Source organism: Austrofundulus limnaeus, unplaced genomic scaffold, assembly GCF_001266775.1.
Source record: "Austrofundulus limnaeus strain Quisiro unplaced genomic scaffold, Austrofundulus_limnaeus-1.0 Scaffold1423, whole genome shotgun sequence".
NCBI lineage: Eukaryota > Metazoa > Chordata > Actinopteri > Cyprinodontiformes > Rivulidae > Austrofundulus > Austrofundulus limnaeus.
In genome coordinates, this window is record NW_013953825.1 from 60243 (window position 1) to 61390 (window position 1148).

The following is a 1148-nucleotide window of genomic DNA, read 5'->3' on the forward strand; positions in this document are numbered from 1 at the left end:
AGCCGGTCTTGGATAAAGACCCTCCCACCACAGGTGGACCACTGGAAAGGAATGGTGGAGGACATGCACACTGTGGAAAAGATGACATATTTCCTACGTATCAAAAGTGATGTTTTCAATAAACGCTGCATTAAATGGTTAACATAAGAGCAAAGAAGCACAATTAGTGCCCAAACTTCTGTGTAATTTTCACTTTTTCTCTTTGTTCTGTTTTAATGTACAAATATGAAAAATGTTAAATAAAGAGTTAAAAATAAAATCACCCTGTGAGGACAAACTGTCTCCATGATTCCATGCTCTGGTCCTCTGAGGAAGACTCACCTGGATGAAGGGCAGGGGGATGAGGCGGGGCTTATCTGAGCCTGCAGGTGGGGCAGTTTGGGCTCTCCCCCGGCACCCCTGCTTGCCTCCCCCGGCTCAGAGGGGAGGTGGGAGGACAGTTTGGGGGAGATGATGCGGTGTTTGGTGCTGTTACAGCGGTGGGGAATGTTGACTCCGGAGGACACTGTGGACAGAGACAACACCTGGGGTCAGCTGTGACGTCACGATGATGTCACGGTGATGTCACGGCCCAGCCTCACCCTGGTTGGTGTGACACAGGCAGGTGTGTGTGCGTGGCTGGGGCTTGGTTCTCTGTCGGTCCAGGATGTGCTGGACCAGCTCCTCGATGCTGAAGTCTCCGGGGCCCAGCGAACACATCATGCTGTGGACTGAGACACAGAGAGCGTGCACGTTAGGAGCGTGCACATTAACGAGCGTGCACGTTAACGAGCGTGCTCTGGGACCTACACATGGGCTTCAGCTGGCTCAGCAGGTCCTCTCGGCTCCACCTCACACTGTCGTGGCGGTCCCACACCGTGCACAGAGGAGAGCTGCATTTCCCAGAATCCTCCAGAGACGGCACGTTCAGATAGTGGACCAGAACCACGTCTGGGTTCTGTCACACACACACACAGGTACCAGGTCAGGTCTGAGGGCTTCACTGAGACCCAGAGTCCAGATCCAGGACAGGGTACAGTGTAGGACTTTCAGACCAACCTGATCCAGCCTAAGAACCATGTGGGACAGAACTAAAGCAGGACAACATGATATGTATGTGTGTGTGTGTGTGTGTGTGTGTGTGTGTGTGTGTGTGTGTGTGTGTGTGT

The 1148-nt window shown here is 52.7% G+C and overlaps 1 protein-coding gene across 1 annotated transcript; it reads right to left on the minus strand.

Annotated features, from left to right (window-relative positions):
- Positions 1-321: 321 nt before the first annotated feature.
- Positions 322-937, minus strand: LOC106535349 (calmodulin-binding transcription activator 2; the record flags this gene model as incomplete). Its single annotated transcript, XM_014032342.1, is given in 3 exon segments — positions 322-505; positions 582-710; positions 790-937. Coding segments are annotated over 3 exon segments (461 nt in total), but the record flags the coding sequence as incomplete, so codon positions are not given.
- Positions 938-1148: the final 211 nt, after the last annotated feature.